At 38.2% G+C, this 27862-nt stretch overlaps 1 protein-coding gene across 4 annotated transcripts in view; it reads left to right on the forward strand.

Annotated features, from left to right (window-relative positions):
- oxr1a (oxidation resistance 1a) overlaps positions 1-27862 on the forward strand; it is a 176026-nt gene that overhangs the window by 58525 nt on the left and 89639 nt on the right. For all 4 annotated transcript variants that reach the window (XM_069194898.1, XM_069194895.1, XM_069194897.1 and 1 more), the window contains exon 3: positions 19764-19966. In XM_069194898.1, the coding sequence (XP_069050999.1) occupies positions 19764-19966 (203 nt within the window). The remainder of the gene's footprint in view (positions 1-19763; positions 19967-27862) is intronic.

Raw genomic sequence — 27862 nt, forward strand, 5'->3', positions numbered from 1 at the left:
AATAAGCTATCAGAAATTGCTGGCAATGTTGTATTACAGAGAACAGCCAAGGCTCCTGGCTTTGTGCAAAATAATACAGTGTGATCTAAATCAGGTTTAAAAGGGTTTCTTTTTGCCTGCTGCTTTGACGAGAAAGCATAATTATACCAAATTAAAAAAAGGGTTGAGGTGTTGTCGAGTCATCGCTGTCACCTTTCACAAAGAGCGCAGAGAGAATTAAAAGGGAAAATGGGGAGAGTGGACAACACAGCAATACAGCAAAGGAGTCCGGAACACGGGTGGTTATATTGAAGTTAGACTACAGCTTGGCTACCTCCTACAGTTCTGGTATTTCAATTATCAAACGTTTGAGCTTGAGTGAAATTCAGTTTGATATAGTGAAATGGAAAGCTCAGATGAACAGGTTGAACGGCCATATCATGAAATGCTGTGTAGCTAAACTTGGGCGACAACAACAAAAGTACTATTCTTTATATGAGCCATGAGGCAGGGCAAGGACTGTTCGTGCTGTAGCGCTTGACGGTTGTTGTAGAAGGTTTTTTTCTGCTTCCGAAGCAGTATTTTTTTCCATCCTTTCGGTCTAGTTTCTCAATAAGGGAAAACTTATCGCAGTCGGCTCTTTTTTTTTTTGCCTTCGTTTGCACTTGGAGAGGATACGCGGCCCATTTCGCCTGGCTGCAGATTGCACTAAATAATGCGAAAAGAGCCTGATGCCTGATAACCGCTGCTGAGATGTCAGGCTTGATGTGCCTCAGCCAATCTGGTTTCCAGAGCTGCGGGGTGAACGCAGAAAAAGTTGAGGAATACAGGTCGTGTCAGAGAACGTGTTATAGAGGAATCTGTCTGAGAAAAAAAAGTATTTTTTTTTTAAATCCTGCAGCTGTAAACTTCCTTTCCCGTGACAGGGTGAGAAAAACTGTGTTTCTATTAACTATACATGAAGATTTTAGCCAATCCTAATGGAAAGGATTTTTCTAATACACTGCGAAGTATTCAAACCCACACAAGAAAAGCCAAAATGTCACTTTAATGCCTGCTGGTCTATTTTTTTTTCTTTCGAAGCCTTCTTGAATCCTTCACTCGGTGTATGAAATGTTCACCTCCTCAAATTAACAGATTACTTCTTAAAACAGAAATAATTTGAGTCTCTGCCTTAATTAATTGAGATATATTTAGCAGGTATCAATAGAGAGTAAAGGATGAGCTCTAAAGAGTTTCCCATTAATTTTTTCAGGGCATTATTTACATATTTTTATCCACACAGAGGGGGGGCTTGGTGCTTTTTTTAACATCTACTTTTAATTTCTGCATTTGTGACCATAATAAGGGATGGGGGGTTGAAGTATATGTTGAAATTGTGCAGGTAGAGTCCAGATTAAAGGCCTGTAATTTCAGGAAAGCAGGCTGTGAAGGGGAATAAGCCACACGTTCATGGTCATGATGGAAAAGGAATCTGTAGAAATTAACCCTAACCCTAACCCTAACCCAAATTTGATTTTAGTAAATCAACTGAAAGAAATATGGTATAAATTGAAAGAAAGAAAATGATGAATAACAAACAGAATCCTGTTTAAGAAAAGGACTGTGATAAATTGCATGGACAGGTAAAAAAGGGTGAAGATATTATAACAGCCAAGAGATAGAGGTGAATATTGCTGAGGATTTATTTTACAGTGTACAGTTTGTCCAAGATACTAATCTGGAGACTTCCACATTGTGACCGGGCTATTGCTGATGTAGTAAATGAGGATCTCACTTGGGTGTTTACCAAGCAAAAAATCAACAGCATGTCTCAGACTGCAGAAGGAAAGAGTTCTATATCAGATAGTATAGAGGGCTTAATGTGATTGAAGTTATAGATGCACTTAAGATAAACAAATCTGTTGGGGCTAATGGTATTTTACCAGTTGTACTTAAGGAAATGTCAAATGCTATTCACTACTCTTCTGTTACTCAGGACAGAGCCAGTATTCATGGACTGCAAAAATTCTTATTTTGTGCGCATCTATAAAATGGAAGACATTTAGTCTTCTTTCTGCTACATGTCGGGTTATGGAAACAAAACAGTAGGATCACCTATAGTATATAAAAACATAATTTTAGTCAGTATGATATTAGAAGAAATGTGAGTTAAGGTTTGAGTGTGTAACTGTGTGTGAAGGAACAAGTAATAGGTTTATTCCATGCTGAAAAGAGAAGAGAGAAAACACCACATTTTGGCTGTGCACCCTTCTTCAGGTGTTCTTCACCTGAATAAAAGAGGATAGAAGAGGACCTTAAGGTTTAGCCTTAACAAATAAACCATATAATCACAGGCTTGTATCTTGCGTAATGTGAGTCCAGAACATTTCATCCACGGGTAACTATGCCCTGGTTTAATGCAGTCATCGGTGTGCTTACTGTTGCAGCAGTTTTTGCTATTTGCAGTCCTTGTAATGGACAAGGAAAATCAGAGCTGATCATGTTAAACAAGAGATACTTCCGGAATGCCAGAAAAAATAAAATTGATCAACCAATTAAAGATTACTGACAGAAAGAATCAAGAAGAGGAAAAAATGTCTGATACTTGAAAGCATTCCTTGTATTTAGTCATACCCAAATCTTAACGTGCCGATGGAAACTCAATACTATCACAGATAGAGATGAGATAAAAAGAGAGAAGAGGATTCTCAGTAGATCAAATCTTTCTTGCACAGTATGCGGGTGGACGTGTGATTCAGTAGATGCACAAAAACTCAAAGGCAGGCCAACATGCCCCAGAGCTAGAAAAGATGTCGTATAGCAAACTGTAGAGTTCCTTTAATGTCTCTGTGCATCTGGGTATGACTGGCATAGCTGCAGTGACAGCTGTTTCTTCAGAAGTAAGCACTTATTTAAAATGAGATTAATACCTTTTACAAATACAATGGAGTACCTGAAACCTAATCATGGATGCACTGTATTCTTGATCTGTAGACAGCGCAGGATGAATCGAAAAAACCTTATTTCTGAGAGACACTTCAAGGGTTACCTGAACTGAAGAGTTCACTAATGTACTGATGTCTTACAGGGGAAAAGGGTCACAAAGTGCAAAGATGTTAAATGTTAAAACAAGAAACTGAATGTGTGAATAATTCAGTATATTTACATTTTTCATCTTTTTTTAAACAATAAAATGCATTTCAGTGCATTAAAATTTCAGGTTGTAACAATAATATTTGCAATTATTCAAAGGCGGGTGAATACTTTCTGAAGTAATGTACTGTATAGAGTATGCATGAACTAAATCTAATTAGTTTAATCTGTACGCTATTTTTATTTTAATTAGGGGCCTACAGAGTTTAGTAATTTGTTTATAACTATTACTTTTACCATGTATCACTCCCTTTTTTACTCAGTTGTAGTACTTTTCAGAATGTAGCAGTCATCCTTAATTTTTCAATTAAGAGAAAGTATATTCTTTCAGAAAGTGGGACAGAACAAAGGATGCTGTATGCGACAAGTCCAATAGATGTCAGAATTATAATATATCACCTGCTTTGTATGAGCTACATGGTTCTGAATAAAACAGTAACTGGATGTGCACACATTTGTGGAGCCAGTGAACAGGAAAATATTTAAAGTTCAAATTGTTTAAATAACTAGACTGAAGATATCTGTTTTCAATTCTAAGTGACCTGTATAGACCTCTATACAGATAGCATCTCCCAAGAGGAATTTAGAACTCTGGTGTATGATATGCTATTTCCAGTGCTTCGAATCATTTAAACCCCTATTGCTGATTAAAATTGTGGTACGAACTGTAACTGTTCATGATTACAATATTTGACAGACAGGTGCACTGACACCAATTGGGGACCAGCGATAATCTGAGCCTCATTGAGTACTGAATGATTTACAGTATATATGTATATGTTCATTCAGTTTCAGTGCTTTAACACATTAAAGACTTCAAATAGAACATTTATTTTTCAGATAGGATGTTCCAATACCCAGTGTTACGTGCTCAATGAAACAGAGCACTCCTTCCAGCTTCTTTAGAATTCCTTGCTTCATTTAACGTGTCAGCAGTAGACTGTAGATCGTTTAAATGTAGGCATCAAGCAGCCCGGATTGCAACATGGTTAGATAATGGATTGTAGTCATGCCTGTGATATAGCTCACTTCCAATAAATGGCATATACAGTAGGTCCAGCTATTGCAGAACCCAAACTGCTGAGCAAGTGCTTTCCTGCTGCATTCAAAAGCAACAGTTCCTGACCATTGAGATTGTTCCCTTTGGTAAAGACAGACACCACGTGCATTATTATAGTCCAGTGATAAAAACCCTCTGGCAGGCTGCTTGTATTTGTCGTTTGCCACTACATTTAGGGTATTTTTGTAATGTGTGATTATTGCTCCCAATAATGGTACTAACAAGAAGCATGTTACTACTTGGACTTCAGTTATGCAAGTTAATGAATGAATGAGATTAAGACTTTTAGTACTGATGGTTACAATAAAACAAATAAAATTGTGCAGATATAACTAATTACTGTCAATATTTAACTGGCCCATAACATGGACACATGCTTAATGTGTAAAACCATATGGAAAGATTGTGTTAGTTTCGTCTTCTGTTTTTTAATCAATATGTTCATTAGGTTTTTACAAGGATAATTACAAACAGATGGTGAAATGCACAAATAGAAGAACAATATGAAAACCTTCCAACGTGCCCTCTCTCCTCCATCTACCCAAGCAGGGCTTTTCCTGTAGTAATATTGCTGAAAAAGGAAAACAAATGTTCATGTAGAAATGGGTGTGGACATATGTAAAGTAGAACAATACAAAGAAATAAGAAGCAGCTCAACAGGGCTTATTCAAAAACAGAAAAAGAAGAGAGAAAATATTCTCTTTGCTTGTGGAACAGCACATACTGTATAAGCCTGGAGAAAAAGAAAAGTGTTAGGGCAATTGCATAACGTTAAGAGCTGCTGTCGTAGCCTCAGTGGGGCATGATGGATCCCTGACTGAGATTCACTGCCTGCATACCGTCATGCAGCCATGACATTGATAGAGTTCAAGGCCCTCCTTCATGAGGTCATTGAAGAAGGTGCATAGAGAGAGCTCTGTGTTGTTCTTGACATTTTCCTGTAGCTGCTCAGCAGTGAAAATCATGTCGGCTGTGCCCTACAAATGAGATTGTAGGAGGAGCTCTGTGGCACGTGGAACGGAATGATTTGGGAGGACTTTTGCCATGACCCTTCCTGGATGGACATCAGCGCAATTCCTCTGTAATGTTCTTGGTCAGCTTGGTCAGTTTCCATCCTCATGATCAGTGTGTGGAACTCTGACATGAGCTGTCATTGACAACAGCCTTGGTTAGCCTTGGTTAGAGGGGTCTTTAAAATACTCCATGGTTTCGGTGGTCCTGGAAAAAATTGTTGTTGGTGAGATGCGACGACACAAAGGCCTTCTCCATCTGCCTGATCAAAACGGATCCTCCAGGCATTCTCATTAAGACAGCCCTGATGTTTGCTTGATCAGAATTTAATGCTAGATTTTGTTTGAGGGTAGAAGGATAATTAATCCCAATTTGGCTACCTGTGTCACATCATTGATAAGCCTTTGATAGGTTCAATAGATTGATTTAGAAGGTAGATACTGTATATATCTGATTCAGAGGTTTGTTGAGACACATACTGTGCAATGTGATTATTTTGAAAAAGAAAGCATTCGATAGTATTTTATTTACAAACAATCCAAGATTAAAAGCTGTTTTTTTCTGTTGCATAACTAAAAAGCTATAGTATCATTGGTTAATGAGTTTTTTTAAACTGTTTTATGTCTTTTGATACAACTGTACAAAACTATTTGAAAATGTTAGCCTCTTCGTGTCCATGTCACTGATTTCAGTGTTTCACTGTGCAAAGCATATTAGAGCCATTCAACACTGTGATTCCTGCCCTATACAAACAGGAGTCTTAATTTCCATACATAATTATGCAAAGTTGTGTGTAACAGCAGTCAAAAGTGCAAAGACCTGCTGTAATTTATTACATGATTAAATGCTGGAAAACGGATTCATTAAGATGCACAGCTAGAGCAGGGTATGGCTTTCACATTAGGCTGCAGTGCTATTTTTATCCTTGTTTTCTAGGTCGATGCCTCTATTATGTGTGACTTTAATGGTGAACTAATAATTTACATTCACCATTAGGTATGTAGGAACCATCATAAAATGAACCTTTCACAAAAGTATTTTTTTGCCTCCACGATCTTCAAAACTACCCAGCCCGGTTTTGTTTTTAATGATGGATTTAAAACAATAATTGAACCTTATTTACTCTAATCTGAGACACAACAAAATTCCATCATCAGTTATTTGCAGAGGCAATTATTGGCCAGAAGAAAATTGGACCATTTTAATAAAACAGCGTTGGTCAGTGTTGTTTGTTGCCTTCTGTACCTTTTTGAAATTATAAGTGTGCGAAATAGATTTCACGTTTTGACTTTTAGCTTCTCCACGTGTCTTAATGACACTCTACTGTAGTCTAAACTGTTAGCCTATTGATATATAACTGAGGAGCACTTTCTTTAGACAATTTTGAAATGTTGAGCTGCTATCCCAGGGTTCCCCCTGTCCGATGGAGTTGAAAGTTAGTGACATTTAACATAAAACAGCGCAAAACGTCGATGCTTGAAACAACAAGGAAGACTAAGAGGAAAACAAGAGCACACTAATTAGATATGGACAGTGTCCTGTTTAGATTGGTACACAGCATACGTGAACAAATAAAATGGAGATTGCTGAATGAGAACCCTTATCTTCCTAGATTCTCTTTACTGTCTCAGCTGTTAAAGACACGATAAGTAAAAAAAAAACGGTTGATGACATGCATGTTGCAGTGTTGAGAACTGAACAGCGGTGAACTTGGGAATGATTCCTGATTGGTTAGTACTCTCAAATACAAATGTTTTTGGGTTTCATGTCATCTGTTATCTGGGTTTCTTATTTGAGCCAAGCAATAAGTCAAGAATCGGTTATGCTTTTCCAAGTCTTTGACAAAGTGTTTAGGAGCATGTACAGTAGGACAGTAAGATTGGACTCAGTCACCATGGAACACAAAATGTTACCTTATACCATAACTCGGCAGAACTAAACAGTTCATTAACTGTCGCACAGTGGGCCGGAGTATCAATTGCAGTATATATGCCTTAATTTTTTACAGTATTCGCTTTCTAGTAGCAGATTATGTACTGTAAATGCATTTTAATGAAAGCCTAATATCAATGTAAAAACATTCTCAATAGTCTTTAGGCATCTGCAGAGGTTAATTCTGTCTCTGGAATTTAATAGCTGTCCTTGACCTTCCATGCCTGCAGCCATAAGGAAAGGAATATGATATCCTTCATGATCGATACTTGAATACCAATGAAACTGTACCAAGGACTGAAACAAAAATAACCATCCCAGAGGAACAACAGGTTAACTGACTCCATTATTTGCATCAAAGAAAGTTCCAAAATTTGCAGTGGTTTTACGATCACTGTCAAGTTAAATAATTGCCAGTCTGAAAGTAAAATGTCTTTTACCCATTCATTAAAGGATACCACAGCAAACCTTCTCTGTGATTTTGATCACGAGCTGTAGCTGTAAATCGAATCTGACAGCTATCAGTGACTTGTCTCTGACTCTTTTCACCTACATATTAGTTTATGTAAGAAACTGAGCAATAGTGCTGTATGTAATTTTGAAGATGAATCATTCAAGGCTGTTGCCTATAAAGCTTCATTTACTCGTATGCTGTGTCTTAGTTAAATCCATTATTGCCTTTAGTATTCCATTTTTCCATGTTTAGATTTATTTTATTTGCCTGCTCGCCTGTGAACGAGAGAATTGAAAAACCAAGAAACCTGCAAGGCTGCAAAGACTAAAATTAAATTAATGTCCACATCCTTGAGGTTTTGCCATGTCGCAAATGCTGTTTTTCAACAACGTGCCTTTCAGAACGTGTATGTTCAACACCGCTTCTGCTTCCTTTATCAGACTCATACTGCAGTGCACTGTCCTCTGGAGTCATCTAAAACATGAAATGGGAAGTTTGAAATTAACTTGTTTCCCCCACTTTTTTTGCTCTGTAATACTTTCTATTGGAAAAGATATGCTGCGTGGAATTAATCAAACTATCAAGAAAGACCTTTGAAATAGATGAGTATGAAAGTCTTCTGAACACAAAGACAAAACATTTGAAATACAAAATGCTGCTATTTGTGTCATTCCAAATCCATATTATTTCTCATGACTTCTCATAAAGGCCTTAGTATACAAATACATTTGTATACAAAAATTACATTCCAGAACCTAAGCACCATCAGTCAGTGCCTTAGCAGTTAAGGAAATGCACAGTATTTGAAAAACTCTTCCATTTCCATGACCTCAAGTTCAATGAACTGCTGTCGGTGTCTATAAATAACCTAAAAGATGTAAAGTTGTGCTGCTGCAATGCGTCCTTTTTCCACAAGTCTAATCCATCTCACTGAGGGTGATAAGCATGTTGTGAGTCATCCCAAATTGCCTTTGTTTATACTTTGTATGCCAAGCCAAGTGAATCCCCTGTTGAGCTGTTTAATCTTCACTATGCCACTTTGGCACTGCACAGCTTCCTTGTAGGCACAGTCACAGAACGAGGGAGCATGAAAATTCAGCTTTTCATTGCGTTTTTAGAGTGTTTACTTATAGATCAAATATCGGACGAAGATGTCTGTTTTGTGGGGTTTTTCACGCTACAGTCCTTCTTAACACACCCTGCTTCAAAAGCGTAGTGTGTTTCAACCATATCTGCTTCGCTTTCTAAAACTGTGATAAATAATGCCAACACAACAGCCTCTGAACAGCAGTTGTGCTGTGAATACAAAATCCCTTAATCCCACTAATATTTCCTGTTAGTTTTTCTATGTGGTGCAAAGGAATAGGATTTTTGCTGACTTTGGTAGGTGTGTCTTCGCAATGTGTGCACAAATCTTTCAGGTTCATTAAAACTTTCTTTGCACAGGTCAGTTAACACCAAACATTGTTTCTGTTGATTCATAACATCATTGAAATTCTGCAACATCCAGTCCTTTTCTCTGACTTTTTTATTGACAATAATTGAAAAAGAAAGTGTGTAAACTGTATTAAGGAGGTGTTAATTGTTATCTGACTCCTTCATGACTGCATCTCCCACTGCTGATGGTTCCCAAGGATCAATCCCACCCTGAGGTCATTAAAAATAGTGACTGTAGCATCAGACAAACTGTAAATTGGTGAGAGTCCCTGCTTTTTAAAAACTCAAAACCAGGCAACGAAGCATCATACTTATTTGTGTTGAACAGGAAAGATGGTATACCAATACATGTAAACTTTCTCAGAAGTGGCCTGCGCTCACAACAGGAAGGTTGTGGGTTCAAATCATGGGTAGGACGTTTGTGTTCTCCCTTTGAGAACTCAGCTCATAGTAAATGTCCATCATCAGGGCTGGATTTTGGTGTTCGTAGGCTCTAGGCACTTTCACTCCGAAATGTGCAAAAAGAAGGGTAAACGCCAACTGAATGACATCGATTGACATGGTGCACTTTAAACTAGTCTAATGCTGAACCACGTGATTGATGGAGCGATTCGAGCGACCTTCACTTCGATACCTCTAGTTTCTAGAACAGCCACTAGATAGCGTAGGATTACTGATTTGGAGCACCTAGAGTCACAATCACAAGCATGTTTTTTCTGCTCGTTTTTCATTAATCACTAGTGTTTCCCTCCTTCATAGGCCCTAGGCACTGTGCCTGATGGGAAATCCGGCACTGCCCATCTTTGTAAAAGGGTTCAAATTTACGACCCTTCGTGCTTAAATGTTCCTGCCAGACAAGTAAGATAATAGTAAAAGTCACTTTTTTTGTTCTATTTTTATGGGCTTCTCTGTGTTGTGAGGATATCTGTGATCTGGCTGGTGGAATTTAATTGCAGAGAGACGAAGTTCTAATGTCCTAGTTATCGGTCATTTTTTCCCCACTGCCAGGATGGTCTGCTGGGGCTTCTGTCCTTCCATCGCAATGCGCTTGTGTTGCAATACAGACCTGTCTGCACGTGCTCGGTTTTTCCTGTACTGAGACGATCCTACTTTGATACTACAAAAGGTGTTGAATGTGATTATTACATGAACTAACAGTCATTTAATGAATTCATTCTAATGATTTAATTAGACAACGCTGGAAAATATGTATGGTGTCAAAAACCTTATTAATGCATGTCTTGGGATTTTCCTTTTTTAGGGTACAAACTGTGTGTAAAGAGCCTGGTATTAAAAATAGTATTTCATGGATTTGCGTTCATTTGTTGATGTTCTGTTAAGGTAGTGGTCTCCCACCCTGGACCAATTCAATTCTCTTAGGTCACCTGTTTTTAAAGACTGGCAACACCTGTAAGCTATTGATGAAGTAGGCGAGGAATCTTTTCAGCTAAGAAAACTGTGGTCCATTGTGGTTGAAGACTAAAATCCAAGTAAAAAAAATCTTGCTCTTCTGATGTCAAGCAGGGGATCATGTGTTTTATGGGTTTCTTATAATGATCCCCTTGTAGCCCTCAAGCCCTGATCCTTGAGAGAATGCAAAACAGGGACCGCCAACAGTGGTAAATGCACTTTTAAAGGGTGTCTAAATAGGTCTCCGAATTAATTTAACAAAGTGCGTGTTGAATTGTTCACAAAGGATTTGTTCCGTGCTGTGTCTATGGAAGTTGGTGATTTTAATGGTGAGCTACCACACTTACTGGATTGGGTCTCCTAGGACCAGAGTTGGAGACGTAGCCAACTGTGACTGGGATTTCCCATTTTGTGATGGCACACAAGTGGATCAGCGCTGTTGGGGGTATAAGTGGGATTGGTCAGCCAAGGCGTTCTTGATTACTGGAGAAATAATGACCCCCGAGACTTCTTCTGTCTACAACCTCACAGGAGGCCTAAGCTCATGTGTTCCTCACTTCAGGAAGGAAAAACGCACATTGTCTCTCAGTTGGCAGTGAATCTGCCAGAAATCACACCAGCGCCTTTAAAATCTCCAATATTTCAGTGACGTAATTATTTTTTTTATTGAATTCAGTTTGAGAGCATTAATAATTGTTGTTGCCGCATTATTTCAGATTTGTCATATAGATATTGCAATATTGTAAATGTATCTTGGCTGTTAAAGACAGTCTGAAAGTTAAATCATCCATCCGTTTCCAGCCTACTTGTCCTGGTGGAGGTTGCAGCATGAAGGTAAATCGATTGTTCATAATTCAGTACTTTTTCTTCTAGCAGATTTGGTAGAAGACGCTTCCAGTAATTATGAGTAATAGATGTTAACAATAATAGTGCTGGTACATGCTGTGTGGAAGAAATAAGTGCAGACAATGTTCAGGAAGCTTTGCAATGATCAGCTTGGCTAAATCATTGTGCATTTTTAAGATGTATTCCAAAACCTAGATGAACAGTTTAAATTGAAATCATTTTCATGGACCAGAGCAACTAAATGCAGCTATCTGGCATCTTCTCTGCAGTGTTGCTAGGTCAGCTGTAATGGTTGGAAAGTAACCGTGACTGCCTGAGAATCTACAATTTTTATTATTACAGCACATTTGATTTAACAGGAGTGAACTATATTTCAAAAGTATTAGTATTCCACTTTACTTCTCTATTATTTTTTGGAACAGCCAACAAACATCCTTTCTTCTGATGTTTAAGCTCGCTTTTCCTATGGCTAACTCACTACACCTACATTTCATTTCTGCCTTTTAAAAAGTGCAGAGGTTCTAAAGTTTCAAAGTTTTCTTATGATATTTCACTTCTAACTTTCCTTATGTTTTTTGAAGGGGGGCATGGTGGCGCAGTGGTTAACATTACTGCTGCACCTCTCAGCACTGATGCGTGGCGTTCAGTTCTGACCCGGGGTGCTAGCTTTCTGTGTTCACATAGGTTGTCTCCCACAGTCTAAAGACGTACTGGTAGGTGAATTGGCTTCTGGGAAAACCGGGCCTTGTGTGAGTGTGTGCCCCCTGTGATGGACTGGCGTCCTGTTGCTTGCTGGGATGGGCTCCAGCTCCCACGTGACCCTGAAATGGATCAAGCAGTTAGAAAATGGATGGACGGATGGATCTTGGAAGTGGTGTTTCTCTCTTTGTAAATGAGAGAAACCTACAGTAGTAACTTGAAAAGTCTAGTTTTAGTGGAAGTACAGGCCGTGGCACCCGATGGAGTGCTCTTTCACGGCTTTGTGGCAGGATTATTTTATCACACTGTGTTTCCACACCAGCGGGTCTCAGCCTGGACCCTTCACTGAAGCGTGGCATGGCGCTGCTGGTGTCTGACTGAGGCTTGCTCTGCACCTGGGCCTCACGGGAGGCCTGAAGTAATGCTCAGACAGCTATCATTGCTTTGTCTCCAAGCCACTGCGCTTCAGCAGCAGGTTCTCAGCTGTATTTGCTGTATTTATAGAAGCGGATTTCCAGGCTTACTGAGTGGGATGTGAGGATATTAAAGTTTTTTAAATAAATGACTAGACCGCCTTTGCCAGCTTCGTAACTGATTAAGCAGGTAATACAGTATGTTAAATTACAATCATTTGGAACCAAACTTTGACCCTTTAGGGCCCTTTAGAGATCTTTATGATAATTATTCCTTACAGTTATACGCTTAGCACTTTAAGGCTAATGGGGACTCCCCTCCACCACTGTGCAGGCCCACCTGGATGGTGCGATGGCAGCCAAAATGCGACAGTATACTCACCACATACCAGCTATCAGTGGAGAGGAGAACAGAGTGATGAGGCCATGGTTGGTAAAGGCCAATGGGACATTTAGCCAGGATGCCGGGGTAACACCCCTACTCTTTTCAAGAAACGCCCCGGATTTTTAATGACCTCGGTTTTACGTCTCATCCGAAGAACTACCTTTTTACGGTATAGTGTGCCCATCAGGACCAACACAGATTGCAGGGTGAGCGCCCCCTGCTGGCCCCTCTAATACCTCTTCCATTAGCAACCTTAGCTTTCCCAGGAGGTTTCCCATCCGGATACTGACAGGCTCACACCTGCTGAGCTTCAGTGGGTTGCCAGATTACAGTAATTTAAACTGATTGCTTGCTTAATTGATGAATGATTTATTTCTGAGATTGGATTTGGGGTCTGCAGGACTAGTGCTCTGCTCTGGGAAAAACCAGATTGTTAGTGGACTGGAAAGCCTAGGTACTGTACCTCTGGATCTCCCAACCCGGTATGGTGGGTATAGGGGTATAGGAGACACTATACTGCAGGTAGTGAGACCTTTTCCTGAGATCTTAAATCAAGGTCCCGTTGACAGTACTTCGATAACTGTGGTCATTAAGGATTCAATGATGCTGTTGTTATTGGCTAAATTCCGTTTCAGGCTTGCTCAGGCTGCTTAATCCAATTAGTGAAGTAATTTCCATCTTCTCCACCTGATCTTCTGGGTAGTGAACCGTCAGTGCAGAATCATCACAGTGTGTGTAGTGGGTCATTTCCTATAGAGTAAATCAAGAGTACTGTACAATTGCAGGGAATTTTTCAATTTGTATTATTAATTATCATGATGACCTCCATTACATTAGTGGCTATGAAAGGAAAGGCTGCTGCTCCCATCTTCTCCAACTGGGCTGTGCCAGGTAATTTCAGGTGTACTCAAGCTGAGACCACCTACATAACTGCTCAGCCCTGTCTATCATATGAATATGTGTTCTGGTTAGAGACCACAGGCAGGAGAAGACTGAAACGTGACCCTGTTGGTCAGGACTCTAGGGGAAACCTGAGGCACAGGGATTTCGGATTGGTGCTGAGCACTGAAGAAATATTGAGGAATCCTGCCTTTAAATGTCCCCAGCTTCTGGGCTTTAGTACAGCAAGTCCAGATTGGAAATTTCTACTTACTGTAGATGGGATTCGTGAATGATGCTGGGAAGCAATTTTTTAAAAGCTTTCTAGTTTTGTTGTTATCATCTGTATGTAGGATCATAATCTGCAGCATGTATTCTCTGCAGGTTCCTGGGCTTTCACTGTATACACAGCAAATTTTCTGTTCAAGGTTTTTTTTCTGGAAAGTGTTGCAACTATTTTCTTTTAAGGAGCTACAGGGCAGCACAGAAATATATAAAAATAATACATTAATAACAGCAATGCCCAGATTATTCCCTTCAGTAATTTCTGTGAATTGCTCCTTTGACTGAAAAAGTAATTATATGAAGTGCCTTCCAGATTTATTCATACACCCAATGAAATAAAAAAAACAACAATTAACAGAATGTTTTACTGATCTTGTCCAGTCAAAGAAATCTACTGTAAGTGTTATAGTATAATCTTAATAGCCTGCACAGAGCAATGTCATATTTAGCATAGTTTTAAGTCCAGAAAACATATTTGGTCACATTTGTTCGTACCTCTTTACTTAGGATTTTGTAAATCCTTCTCTTATATTGTCAAGACACCTCCTGTAATATTTGAGTTTTAGATTTTGGCACTTCTGAGGGAGAACCTTCAGACATTTTGGAAACTAGGGATGTTCATTTAAGTGTCTTAAGGTATCACTGTCATACAAAGGTGTCTGGTACAGGCTTTCTGGTCAGGTGGTTGAGGCACAAACTCTGGGCACTTTTAAGAAATAGCTGGATGAAATTTTAGGTTCACTTAGCCACTAAACTACCAGAGAAGCAACATGGGCCAAATGTCAACCTCTCGTTTGTGGGCTGTTCTTGTACTGTTATTTTCATGAGCCTTTGCTTTCCATGAGAGGACTCATGGATCTTTAGATGCAGAATAAACCCAAAATATTATGGTACCCCTGCCATACTTCAAAGTAGGCATGGGTATTTTCTCAACATGAGTTTCAGTTCATTTTAAACCGAACAATGCTAATGAATGTGCCCCAAAAACTTTTTCACCTCTCTAGACTATGGTTCCAAAAGAGGCTTTTTCCTTGCACCCTAGTCTTGTAAATGAAGCTGGATGCTAGTGTTTGAACCTTTGTTTTCTGGAAATGCCATTTTCTGTTGAGATCTCCAGCTGCTACAGTATGTCTGGATGTCTTACATACTGTTATACAGATGCAAGAAATAGACAATCCTCTTCCTGGTAAGGCTGCCACTTACTAGAAGTGATAATAGACATTACAGTGCGAAGTAGTAGATTTAGTTTTCTGTGTTTTTTTTTTACCTAGAATTGTGGATGTCAATGACCATTTGCATCAAGTCTTTCAAAAACTCCGACCTTAACTGTGATGTTGTATGCAACCGCTGAATGTCATCTGTGTGTTATCTCCTTTTATGTCCCAGAAACAGGACATCTTCAGAGCCCTCTACTGTATATATATGTTTGAGGCTTCCGTCGATATTTCCAAAGAGCCAAATGTTACTGTAGATTTGTTTTGCTTGGATTAAGTTTAAAGAAACGCTTAAAGCTGTTAACTGTGATACTCGCGTTTTCTGAAATTCAGTTATTTCTGACAAATGAAATTGTGCTATGTAATTCTATTACAATTACAATAATTACAAGAATGTAATGTAACTAGTACAGATTTTCTAGAAAGTTACAGTAACTACAGTACATCTTCCACTTTTTGTTGCATTATTCTTGAACTAAAGCTCAGGAGATTTACAGTAAACTATTTTAGCAGTCCTTATTGTCTCAGGTTCTAGTAGTCCTCTCATCTAAATTCACTAGTTGTGAGGTCCTTCTCTATGTTTTTCATTCGTTAGAAACCATGGCTGTGTGTGCATGTGGAAATTAACCAGGAGAGATGTCAATGCCTTCGGGATGGATAAATTGAGAGATCTGCCTTAATCAATGAACATGATGCAATGAGAGAAATTGCTAATTAATGCAGTTGTTCAACAAGCAATTCAGTCAGCCGTTGATGAGAGGATGTTTAGCTATTTTCTAAGGGCACTAGAAGACTCTTCTTGCAGTACACATTTCTATAAGGTTGTCCTAAAGAAATAACTTTAAATTAATGCTTGTAATGCTTCTGTATACCGATTACAACTTTAGACTTTTTCGGTGTCTGTGCACATTTTGTCAATTATCAAAAAGTATGTTTCTCCTAATTTGCCATTGCTATAGTACCTCTTACTGCTATATTTTTATTCCTCGTATTAACTATAACAGGTACTCCTGCTCTTGCCAGATGTCTTGTCTATTGTAGCTTTCTGCTGAAATAGCACTTGTTCTTGCTTCGTATTATATAGCTTCAATTGATTCCTGGTGGAATTAAAGAACAAGCAATATCTGTGATTGACATAGTTGCTTAATGTTTTATAGTCACCTCATAAAATTGGAAGTAAATGTTTGGTGAAAAATAAAATCAGATTATTTGAATAACATAGGGGACCAATTCCATTAGTTAATTGCACACATCTAATTTATGACTTTATTAACACCACAGCTTGAGTCTGTAGGCCTGGCACAGTAATGTGCTGTAAGAATTTTTTTTTTATATATATATACCAAAGAATATCAAAATCTAAAAATGTCCTGAAGTGGAATTTTATTTTGATTACGGTCATATTTATTACAGTTATAGGAAAACTGAGTCTTTAGATCTGAAAATTCTTTTTGGTGAAACATCTTTTAGTTTAGGGTGTTTTATTGTTTTATTAATCTCACCACAGCTTTTTTTTTATCTTAACACGTGATTATGTACCTTGTTGACTTCAGGTACTTTTTTCTTTGCTCCAAAATTCCATCAATCATATGTCAAAAAACATCGTTTAAGCTGTCACTTATGATAATAGACCTAATTAAGAAGTTCGTTGCATTCAGTAATTGAGAACACTATTTTAACAAAAAATAAAGTAGCCTCGAAGGAATGGAGTTTAAAGGAATGGAGAATTGCTTTTGCCATTAAAATTCAGTACATTATGGTTAGAGATAACATAAAAGATAACATAATAAATGATATTATTTCTAAATTTACAAGCTTCTGCAGGTACAGTATTAGTACAAGCTCTTACCTGAAGCATGGTGGGTCAGTGCTTAGCTTTGCTGCCTCTCAGTACTAGGGCTCTGGGTTCAGTTCAGAATCTGGGGTGCTATATGTGTTGAGTTTATATGTTCTCTGTGTGTTTGCGTGGGTTTCCTCTGGGTGTTCTGGTTTTCTCCCACAATCCAAAACACTGGTAGGTTACTTGGCTTCTGGGAGAACTGGTCCCGGTGTGAAGTGGTTAGAAGATGAATGGATAATCCATATTTTCCATTAATATTTCTTAAAATGGTTTAGTAACACAGAAAAAAAAAACTTTTACACATAAGATATTTTTCAACACAGTCTCTAGGGACAGTAGAAATCTTTTTTAAACAAGCTCAGCACTCGCTTGTATAATGCATTTTTTAATCGTGACCATCCATTGCAATCAATGAAACATTTATTCTGTAATCACAATGGCAATGAGGCAGTTGTGAGTGAGGTCCTGAACGTAGACACATGGTAGATGCATTGCAGGCCTGTAGTGGTCAGTGGTGGGCATGGCAAACCTGCCTGTCCACTGGCTGCAGTGTTCAGAGCTGGGAGTTTGCGAGACTTCAGGAGGCCTCGTATTCTGTGCATATCTCTAATGCTGTTGGCATTCCATTACATTTCAAAGGGGGGATTATCAGCTTTCTCGGCTCATCTGGCGAAGTCATTCTTTCGCCACTTTGAATCTGTATCCATAATATGATGTCTGGCATTGGCAGTGCAAGCTCCATCATGAAAGGGTGTTGGCATATTCATGTTACACAGGTTGAGCCCACCGTGTGTGTGTGTGTGTATGTGTGTGTGTGTGTGTGTGTGTGTGTGTGTGTGTGTGTGTGAAAAGGAAGTATTAAAAATTTAGTTGAGTGCAGGCGAAAGAAGGGAGATACTGTAGATGTGTGTAATGTTTGCAGAAAACATAAGTGGAATTTGAGAGCCACTGGAAGGCATGGTAATCTATGTGCAGAACCAAAATGTTAATCCTACAGTAAATATATGCATGTCCTAAATGCAGTATATGCTAAAAAAGCCTCTCCAAACATGAAACATGAACACGACTTAATGGCAGTAGCAAAATGTATGCGTACACCTACGTATTCCATATATTGCTGAGCATTTACCATCCATGTTCAATCAGACACTCACCTCCAGAAATGAAGGTCACATTTTCCAGTTCAGGACTTTATTGATGTGCACTAAATAAGATGTAAGGGAAATGCTGTCACTCTGTATTGATGGAGCTTACTGTATGCTAGAGTGGATAGTGATTTTGTTTATTCAAACTGAACGCCGCACTTATCGAACCAGCTGTCAAGGGTGTAACTAGTTGTACCTGTCCCTAAAACACATTCGATGAATCCATGTGCTGTGGCTGAATGGCAAAATATTTGTTTCAGCTGAAAAATGGAATGCCTTTTTGGTTTAAATAGAAGCAGAAGATAGAACGTACAGGCACCTTCCCCACAGTGGCCCTGTACAGCTGAAGACGATAAAGGATCATTCACCAGTGTTCCGTAAACAGAGCAAGAGATGGCTGCATACTGCTGGAGCATGTCAGTCCGATCAGGTGCTTCCTGGTTAACCAGATCGTTTCCTGCTGCCCCTCCAGAGAGGATTCATCAGTTCAGCGGTATAAGAGATGCAAGGAATGTTGCTGACCACACAAGCAAAGTCCTGCACACCATATCTTAGGATGCACCTAGACCTCTACAGAGTGTTGCTTGATAATAGCAAGATAATGTTTAATATTGGGGACTGTGCTTTTGTGCTAAACTGCAGGAATGAAGTGTGTCATGCCTGCCACAACATGTTTCAGGTCGTACAGTACTGTATATGAAAGTCGAAATTGTAAGCTTCATAAACTTTTTTCCTCTCTACATCTGTTACCAACCCCAGTTAGGGTATTTGTTGTCTACCATTAACATTACTACAATATAGTAATAGTGCCTTGATGTTTACACAACAATACAACAATATATTTTTTTCTCTTATAGGTATAAACTTTCTGTAATTAAGGCTTCTATGTGCTAAACGTTTGAAGTAAAACGGTTGTGTTTCAGTGTGCTACAATAAAACAACTAAAGAGGAGCAACATATGCATTGCCATTTATCCGTCTACATATTTAATAATGCATATTGTTTAGTAGATGCAGGTTACTTTAAGACATAAGATAGTATTGCGTATAAATTGTACTGTAACCCTTGCAGAAAATAAAATTCACAGCAGTAGAGCAAGACGATGAATTTGTTGCTGAAGTGAGTGAACCTCACTTGACTAACAAAAAGCTTCTGAAATATCTATACTTCTAACAAATGATTGTTTTTGTTTTTATGCGCTGCAGATTTGAAGCATTACAATCTATCTTGAATTTAATGCTATGAAGTTGTGTGTTTCATTTAAGAATATGAAGTTTTTCATTTACAGCACGGCCATTCATGCTGTAAACAGTGCTCAATCAGCAAAGAAGAACTGTTTGTTTTTGACATAAAATGGGAAATGTGTAATGCATTTCCATTGGTTTTAATGAGCACTTATAATAAATTAATGTTATAAGGGGTTATACACTACATAAGATGTATATTTTTCAAAATTAATTTTAAAAGAAGTTAAGTTAATTAAGTTAATTTTACAAGCATAATTACTTGTTTTGCTGATCTATTCACTACCAAGCTCCTGCTTGGTTCATTTTGTCATTTCGGAATGAATTGTCTGTCAATGCTGTGTCAGAACAATGGCAACTGTGCTCTGTCACTTTTCTTTTTTTAACTGCTGCAGACTGAAGAAGAAGTCCCAGTCGGTGGACATTACTGCTCAAGGATATTCTGGTCCCCTGGTAGCCGACACACCGGCATCTCAGATCACCAGGCCAGCGCCACCTGTTGCCAAGACAACCACTTCTGAGGAAGAAGACAACAACGCAAGCAATTCTCAGAAGCGGAACCCTCGACGCAGTGAGCTGAAGAGATATTACACCATAGGTAAATGAAGCTGGAAATTCAGAACCGCAGATTTGGGTTTGTGAGTCCCTGGAAATTTGTTCGTTTTGGTGATGTGTCCTAGATCATTTCTTTTCGTGCTTAGGCACATGTTTGTGCCAGTTAAGTCACAAGGTATTACCAAGTCTTATAAGATGCAGTTCTGACTCCGTTCAGTTTTTGACCGTAGAGTTGTTAGTGCGTACATAGGCTTTTAATTAGGCTTTTAAAGTCCAAAGATTGGCCATTTGTTTTTTTAAGAGATTTACACGTGAGATATTTGATACATCAAAAAGTAGTGAGTAGTGCTTAACAGTAGAAGGGTTTGGTATGGGTAAGTGGTTCAGACTTGCTGAATAGTTGTTTTCAGAGACCACAGCTGGGTTTTCCTGGCGTAGCATCTTATACCAGATGACAACAACTCAGCCTTTTGCTTTGCTCTTCATGAATTGCTGCCTGAAGGAGATCCATTTTGTCCGAAATTCATTGTATCTTTAGGGATTAAAACCAGTCTTCCTTATTTGCAGGGGATATATACTCTAAAACTAGAACTGTCTGCAGATGATGAAACACATTAAGTACTGTATATACTGTACATTTGAAAAAGCGTTTCTATACCTTATACATGCAGTGTACTGTACCATAGGGTATGCCTAATACACAGTGCCAAACAACCCAACTATACCAAAAAAGAAAAAAACCTGGCATGAAATACAGTTTTCTATTATACTGGTTTGTTGTATGAACCCATCTCTTGTAGGATTTGTTTGTTGGGGCCCATTGAAAGATAAATCATCTTCATTCAGTGGTCATTGGACTGAATTGAAGTTTCTAATTTTGGTAGCACATACAAATTGAAGCTCCTGTTATGTAACTAAAGCCTGAAGTTACCCCTCTGAGGAAGCTGAATAATTAGTAGCGGATGCAGGCCCGTCATAGATTGGTGTCAGAGTCAATGTCTGTCATTGACATTGCCAAGGACGATAGAGAGAAAATTAGCAGACCTTCTTTATCTTTCACTTTGCTGCTCTGCACAATTATCGTAAAATGACATTTAGTCTTGGCATGAACTGTATGTAATGATTGGCACATAGATTAGAACAACTCTAATGTACATAAAAAACAGTATTGTAGAACTGGGAATTTTGAGAAGCTTGTTCTAAAAAATTTGCTTCTTTTCAGCTTCTTCTGCGCTGGAAACTCGTATTTACTCAGCTATTTTACAGAATCGATGTAACCCATGTGATCAGACCGCAAATCCAGGCATCCAGACTACATGTCTTAATGAGCTTCAGTGATGCACTAATGCAAGCAATGGAGGGCCTTGTTTAAGATGTAGGGTGAATGTCTGGGTTTTTAAAGCCAATAAGACTGGCTCTTATTTATTCATTTACAGTACATGCGTCTTTGTATTTGGAGGGCTAACAGGATTTTTACCAACCTGTCTGTCTGCACTTGTACAGGTACAGAAAATATGAAAAGTTGAAGTGGAGCATCAATAAGACTCTCAGTTTGTTTACGCCCAGCTGGGATAGAGAATAGTTGTTCTTTCAGATCAAAATATTCTGCAGGGATTTCATCTTGACTAATTGACACTGTCTGAGCGCTAATGGCGGTGACCTTTCTCCTGGAAAATACGTTTCTTCTGAAGTGACAGTTTTGGACATTCTGGGACAATCCAGACAAATGTCACACAAAGTAATAAGAATATCCAAACTGGTTTCTGGTGTTTGGTGGTAGAGCTCCTTCTGTTAATTGCTAGATAAGACATTATGTTCTCTGGAGAAACTAGAGCACTGGCACCAAACTTTTCTCTTCAAGAAAGATCTGTAATCCAGACAGCAGAGGATCAAATACTACATTATGATTATTATTCCTTGATTCTAGTCCTTACTAAATAAATGAAAATCTAAAATGAGCTTGAGTTTTAGGTCCACTTCTAATGGATTACTTTTTTTGATAACTATGTGTCTAGAGAATTATCTGAAATGTTTGGAAGATCACACTAATTTTCTTGAAATAAACTGTAAAATAGAAATCATTTTTGTATAAGCACTTGTATTCTGGGGATTGAAACTACATGGGCTACATGTCCATTTCAGCTTACAACCGATATAAAGTACAAGACACTTTCACTGAAACATTGCACATTAATAGCAACTCTACTCGGTAACGATTAGAATCACAGAACCGCAGGGCTTTATTTGGAAGGTCGTTTATAGGCATTTGTTATACAACCCCAGACAGCCTCCTGGATAATAAACAGCACATTTACACTAGAACTTGTATTTCAGAACTTTTAGGCTAATTCATAAGTGACCTGATCTTAGGTACTTAGGATGATCAAAATGAGCTTAGCCAATTCTAACCTGTGCACATTTTATAAAAGAAAAGTTTGAAGACTTCACTCTTCAGAGACTCACTTATGACGGTTGAATGGGATCCATGCTCGCCTGCAGAGCGGGTCATTATTTCACGGGTTATCTAGCACCTTATGGGAGCAGCACATCTCTCACTGAAGTCACAGCAACTCTACAGACTGTGCTTAATTTGTCCCAGACCTCAGTTAAGGCACCTCACAGTTTGAGTGTGTCCACACTCCTGGATCTGAAGGCACAGCTCTGGCACCTCCTCATGACATTAAATATTTAACATGTGCATTTTCAATTTCTAACAGGAAAGATGGCCGGTGTTTTACTTTCCTACATATTACATTTCTGTGAGGTATTTTTGTGCTAAAAATAATTCAGGTTTTCCAGAGCAGAGGGTTTGAATATTTACCTAGTCATGGCTTTTCCATTTTTCTTTCATACAATATTATCCATATACGTATCTTTTTGTTTTTAGCTCTGAACGTGTTGAGGAGTTTCCATGTGTAATATCGATTTCTACTTCAAAGTTAACTTGCAAACTTAAAAACAACAATATGTGAAAAAAAACATAGTACTTTTTCAAAGGAACCGCAATTCTGTGCAAATTAAAGTTTTTAAATAGTACCTTTGAAAGCAATTACCTCAAAATTTTATATTGTTCCTGAAATTTCCTGGTTGAAATAGAATTTGAAACATTTTTTTTGCTACATTTTGGATGATATTCTCTTGAAGATTAATTTCAGATTGCATTACCAATTTCAGAACGCTTATCTTTATATTGTCAAGTGTGCCATCTGTTGTGCAGTTCTAATTAAAGTTTTATTAAAATTTGAAATTTAACATATTTCAATTTAACTTGAAAGACACTGATCTAGTAGCTTTTTGTTTTTAATGCATATTGCAATCCACAAGTGTTTTTGTACTACTTGTGACCTGTGTGGCACTATAAAACAGTATGCCAAGACAGAAAATGAGCTCTCTAATAAGTAACTCAATTTTAAACACATTATAAAAGAGGAGAACTTCCTTCTCATCCAGGGTGTGCCCTGCCTTGTGCCTGTTATTGCCTGCAACCCTGAATTGAAGAAGCAGTAAGAAAACAGATGGCTAGATAGATAGAGGGGAGAATCTTATTTCATCCACTCAAAAAATAAGTTAAAGCCAATTAAAGTATAAAGTTTCCCAGTGGAATTTTTAATGTAGGATAATGAACTGAAATGTTCTTCCTTACACTTTCATTGAATGTAAGTTGTCTTAACCCATCTCTATTAAAACATGATCAAAACTGCTAACAAAGAAAATGAATGAAGGACAATGGGCTGCAGCTAATTCTGTGTTGGGTGTGCAAGGTTAATCCCTTATGAAAACTCAGTTAATCGTGTAAATACTACCTTTTACTTTTGTTGAACACTAGTGTGGTTCTGTTCTACATGATATTGTATTTAGGTACACGTTCTATCTTGTATAGAGTCAGAAATAGATGGTTCATGTAACCCTAAGCCTAGCTTGGCCTGAAATATATGGTCATGTAAATACCATGTTAACAGTATTTTTTGTATGATTGAAAAACTAGCCAAGAAGATGCATTTTCAAAGCTGGTGCACTTTCAAAAGTGCATTCATTTTTGTGCGCATAGGCACCTTTTGAATTCTGTTGAATGAAGGGCTTCATAGACCGATCACAGAAGTACTCAGTTTAAACCCCAGCTAGGGTTAGGGTTAGCATTCCCAGAGTCATTAGACATTTTGTAGACATTGTATTTTGGATCCCATATGAATTTTAGGAAGAGTGATACTTTTCTCTTTATGTTTTTGATAGATTTGGCTGCTTAAAGTGAATAGCTTAAATTTAATAATTTTTATAAATAATAGAAAAGAGTTCTTTTCCATATTATGGTTATTGGATTTGTTCTTCGAATACGTAATAAAATTACATGTGCGGTTTTCTTGCTGTCGATTTCTTTAGAGGTTCAAGTTGAAATGAGCTCTTGTTCATATTTTAAGATGCGTGTGCCCGGTTGTATTGATTATGATGTCAAATCATATGATATCCATCATGTCGGTTGTGTCAAAGGTGAGGTAAACTGCACACAAACACGACTACAGTCTTGGCACATTTAGAAGTGTTACATGCAGAGATTTTGTTTTATTTCACTTTGCCAATAAGAGACTATATGGATTTTTCTTTCTGTGTGCATGCATCGACTTGGGAAATAGTCTTTTGCAGGCTTGTGTGGCATATACAGTATCTGTCCCAAGAACCTTAAGTATTCCAATTGGAAGGAAAAGGTACTTAAGAGCTCATTAGAAGAGCTATTAGGCAGCTATATCCCATCTGAAGGTTATTGTCAGTGCTGCAAGTGAGTGTTGGTCTGTCCCTTGGAAGCAGTAAGCATTTTCAGGACATTTGCATAAGCCTCACGTGAATGTATATCCAAGTTATGTTATTTTTTTTAACATTAAGGTTGCTGTGATTTTGACAAAGCCACATATTCTTTTGCAAATTCTCTTCTGAGTGGTACCTGACAAATTTCATTGTCAAGCCCTTAAGATCGTACACGACAAATAACTAAAATGAAATTAATATTTTCTTTTGAAAGGAAAAATGAATTTTGATCTCTGTGAATTTTGTGTTCTCTAGCTTCTTAACAGGAGGAAATGATTTTATTTCATCAGATCGATAGCTGTAATATGATTTTTTAAATTAATACCATTGTAATGTTTATTCATGTGTAATGAATTTTCAATTTCCAGTGGGAGTTCGTCCAAAATGAAATATGATCTCAAACGTTGGATGTTACTGGAATTGATGAGCGACTGTTAATAAAATCTTTAGACCTTCCATCAAGCAATTTGCAATGCTCAAGTTTCCTTTTATTTAGTTTGCAGGAAAACAAATATTTACTATACCCTGCTTGTGCGTCCCATGGATGTAATGCTTTTATTTATATTCTGCCACAAAGAATGCTGGCTGGCTAGATTTAAATTCACAGCAGTTCAATAGATTGAGCCACTGTCAGCTGAGACTCTGGCTGTTATTATTTAGCAGCGCTGTATAAATGCGACCAGAGCAAAGCTGGGAGATATTGTTTTCTTTTTAAGTCACATCTATGACTTAGTGCACTGGGACTTAACCATAACATTAGATGATGGAGATTGCTGGTGCTCCAGGCAAAGCTTGAGCATCGGTTCCTCTTAGCTCAGCGCTTATATAGAACAGTAGTGCCTCTGAATATATATTTAACTAGATTCCGAAGCCCAAGCACTTCTTGTTCTTGTCTTGCCTGTTTTCAGTTGAATGGAAACAGTCAGGGATCCTGAACACAACTACTGTAGCTGTCCAAGCACACTAGAGTGTCTGTGGAAGGTTGGGTTAAGTGTGGGTCGTGTCACCTCTCTGACAGATTGGTCATGAGGATGTTCAGTACAGCAGAGGGAGGGCAAAGGTCTGCTGGAGCAGACTTGCCAAGGTTGATGGTGATGGGTGTTGAAAATCAGTTCGGTAGGAGCGACACCTGTACAATATACCCTATCAGACAGCGTTGTCTCTGGTGTTTAACTTTACCGGCAGGGCGATCTAGATTGCTCTTTCAGCGCAAGTACTGTTTTGTTCCTCGTGTATTAAAGTCTTGCAGGTGTCATAATGGATAGTGAAAACATTGAGAGACTGACAATTTTTTTCCATTGTTTTATAAATGCAGCAAATATTATAGCACATCCTAAATGTCCACAGGGAATAAACAGGCTATTGTGTCTTTGCTTTCACACTAGATGGCGCTTAACCACAAAACTATGCAATATAATATACAGTGCCCTCAAAGTGCTGGGTTAGCATAAGTCAAAACTGTGCAATGCATCTGGGTGGCTAGGGTGTTGCAGCACGTGATCTTTTAATAAATGAGTATCAAGAAAAAGGACACAGGTGAAGTTGTAATGCACAAAGCTAGTGTGAAGGAAAAAAATCCAGAAACCACCTAAGCTTCTCTTTGAACTGTTAACTTTATCAATGTTCCTCTCTAATAATCAAGACAGCTACTGCAAGTTGCTTACAAGCTTCACAAACAGCTCCTCTCCAAGAGTCTAGTCAAATACACTTACCAAAAACTAAGTCTATTTCTAAAACTTTCCTGAAAACCCACAGCACACAGACTGTTTTCTCATTTCTGCCTGTCTCTCCTGGAAGGTTAGCTTCCAGATCTTTAAGTCATCACCAGACCAATTGTCTTCTCCTGAGTGGTCAGGTGACTGAGGGTGGCAGGACCGCCAAGCTTTCTGGGTTATGTGGTTCCAGTCAGAGCTGCCATCGTAACTAAACATGCTGTTCACTCACACCTGTTATTTTTGCTTTACAGTCCAAGCAATTTGTATTTGTAATCATGAGGTTAATATAAATCATAAGTACAATATCCTTTTTTATTTTGTATACCTACATTTGACAATGTATACATACATTTGATCCAGTGACTGCAAAAACATTCCTTGTGTTCAACCATGTGATGTCAAGTGACCTTAGGTTTTGAAAAATTCACTTTAAAGTAAATTTCAGAGTGTAAAAAGTCACTGTTTGTTTGCATATCCCATTGAGATAATAACTGCATGAAGTCTGCAACCCACTGAGCCTTCCCAAACTCTTTGAGTAATCATTTGAGATGCTTAGCCAAATCCCCTCTGCAGTAAATTTGCATGCTTGTCCATTCATGATGTGTTCAGATATGAAGTTTGACTTGGACAGGCTATGATTTTCCATTTTTGCTCATGTTGAATTCCTTCTTTGTATTGGCCATGTTTTGGCTCATTGTTGTGTGGTATTGAGAAGCACAGTCAGACACGTCTGGAAGTATTGTCTATATCAGCAAGCAAGCAAAAATGTTTCTGTGAATGTCGGAGTGCTACAGCCATCATTCGTTTCACCATCACTTAAGACAAATAAGACATTACCTCCACCAAGCTTTAGAAGTACAAAATGAGTCAGGAGGGCTTCAGAACAGTTTTATGGACAGATGAGACTAATGTACACTGTTGCCAAACTGATAGATGAGTTAAAATGTGGTCTAAAGAACACTACTTCATCTGTGAAGCATGATGGAGGTAATGTTATATATCCCCACAGCCTGTTGTATTAAGAATTACCTATTGTTCTGTAAAGAATTATGTCTTTGTGCTTCACAAGGCTTGTAAATGCTCAATTGTATTATTGTGTTTGTGGGGATATCCCATTGATTCTGTTATTTTCTATTCCAGACTAATGAAACTCCTTACAGGATAAAATACTATGGGAAGAAATACTTTGGTACTTACAGAATTGAAAGATGATGCCATTTGATTTGTTTATTAATAATTATTAATTATTAGTAATTATTTTAAAAAGACACATAGTGGGGAAGTTCACAAACTGTTTGACAGGAGTTTCTATCCTTTTGGGGTATGCATGATAGTAATACTGTACATGCCCACGTATACACTGATTCCAGAGAGGCTTTTCAGATTTGTATCATGAAACAAATGTAATGGACAGTGTGAACAAATGA

Source organism: Lepisosteus oculatus, chromosome 10 (genome assembly GCF_040954835.1).
Source record: "Lepisosteus oculatus isolate fLepOcu1 chromosome 10, fLepOcu1.hap2, whole genome shotgun sequence".
NCBI lineage: Eukaryota > Metazoa > Chordata > Actinopteri > Semionotiformes > Lepisosteidae > Lepisosteus > Lepisosteus oculatus.